General features: G+C 75.7%; 1 protein-coding gene across 1 annotated transcript; it reads right to left on the minus strand.

The window, feature by feature from the left end:
- Nucleotides 1–332: 332 nt before the first annotated feature.
- MNEG_6859 (hypothetical protein) lies at nt 333–1,256 on the minus strand (the record flags this gene model as incomplete). Its single annotated transcript, XM_014044667.1, has 1 exon — nt 333–1,256. The coding sequence occupies one exon, from the start codon at nt 1,254–1,256 to the stop codon at nt 333–335; it is 924 nt and encodes a 307-aa protein (XP_013900121.1).
- Nucleotides 1,257–1,534: the final 278 nt, after the last annotated feature.

Below are 1,534 nucleotides of genomic sequence, written 5' to 3' on the forward strand. Positions count from 1 at the left end.
CCCATAAGCGTGGCGGCGCGCGCTGCGTCTCTGAACTCTGCTGCAGCGGCGGCGGCCGCCGCGGCCGCCGCAGCAAGCCTGAATCCACGCGCAATGGCGCCTGTGTCTTTTGGGCCAGGCGCGTGGACGGGCGAGGGCCTGCCGCGCGTGCGCACGGGCGGCAGCAGCGGCGCGCTCTCACCCGACCCCCCCCAGGGCTCCCGCGTGTCCCTCGCATCCGGCCAGACGGGCGTGTCCTCCCCCAAGTCGTTCCAGCTGGCGGCGAGCGACGTGCATGCATCGGACACGCCCCCAGACAGTCCAATGGCGGGAGGCAGGCGTGTCTCCGCTGGCTATTCATTCCGGCAGCGCTCGCCGGGCGGGGTTGAGTTGGGGGCCGCGGGCGCGCGGCAGCTGCCTGGGCCGTCGGGCCTTGTTCGGACGTCCTCGTTCGGCGGCGGCAGCGGCGGCGGTAGCGGCGGCGGCAGCGAGCGTGTCGCAGGCGCTGCGCAGCGCGCGCTGTCGCCCACGGGCTCGGCCGGCCCGCGGCGGCCGTCCTCCGGCGGCGGTGGCGGCGGCGAGGCGTGGTCCGTGCCGGAGACGGTGCCGCTGCCGCCGCCGCAGCCGTCCGCGCGCGCCGCGTTGCCCGTGCGCGCTGCGCCGGTGCTGAGCCGCTCGCTGCAAGAGGCCGCTGCCCGAGGCGCGGCGTCCCCCGCGCGGCTCTCAAACCCCGGCTGCGAAGCCGCTGAGCACCCTGCAGCTGCCGCGGCAGCCGCGCCCGACCAACAGCCTGGGGTGGCGACAGCTGTAGCGGCAGCGGCCGTGGTCCAGTCGGCGTTCCCGTCCCAGGGGTCCCCAATTTCTGTCAACGGCCCGTCCGCCCCTAGCCCGTGCTCTCCAACGCACACGGGGACCCCCTCCGCACCAGGCAGCGTCGGCAAGGGCACGACGTCGTCAGACACGCCCACCGGCAGCGCCAGCGCCAGCGCCAGCGGCTTCGTCCCGGCCACGCCGCGGGCGTCCCCGTTCGGGGCACTGGCGGCTGCTTGGCGGCGGATGCGCTCTGGTGGCAGCGGCGCATCAAGGAGCTCAAACAGCAGCTGGAGCCTCGCGGCCGCAGTCGCGGCCGCCGCCGGCAGCGCGGCGGCGGCAGCGGCGCCGCCGTCACCCGCGTCCCTGGCGTCGGCCAGCGCGGCTGCGCCGCCGGCGACGGCCTCCACAATCAAGGGGACGTTTGGGGCGCCGGCGGCGGCGGCTGCTGTGCCGGTGATGCACATGGTGGCGAGGTCGGAGGAGGGCAGCGGCGGCGCGGACGTGCGGACAGCACCCCAGCTCGGCCTGGATGGAAAGCAGTGGCAGGCGCACAACTCGCTGCAGCGCAAGCTTTTGAGCCATCCCATGGAGATCGTCCACAGCGACAGCAGCGGCAGCGAGGCCGCGAATGGAACAGACGGTGCGTCGGCGCCTGCTGCGCTGAAAGGGGCCACGGTGGCGGCGGCTGCAGCGGCGGCGGCGGCGGCGGCAGACGGGGCGGCCGGGGCGCTCGTGTTTCCTC

Source organism: Monoraphidium neglectum (assembly GCF_000611645.1).
Source record: "Monoraphidium neglectum strain SAG 48.87 unplaced genomic scaffold scaffold01158, whole genome shotgun sequence".
NCBI classification, from domain to species: domain Eukaryota; kingdom Viridiplantae; phylum Chlorophyta; class Chlorophyceae; order Sphaeropleales; family Selenastraceae; genus Monoraphidium; species Monoraphidium neglectum.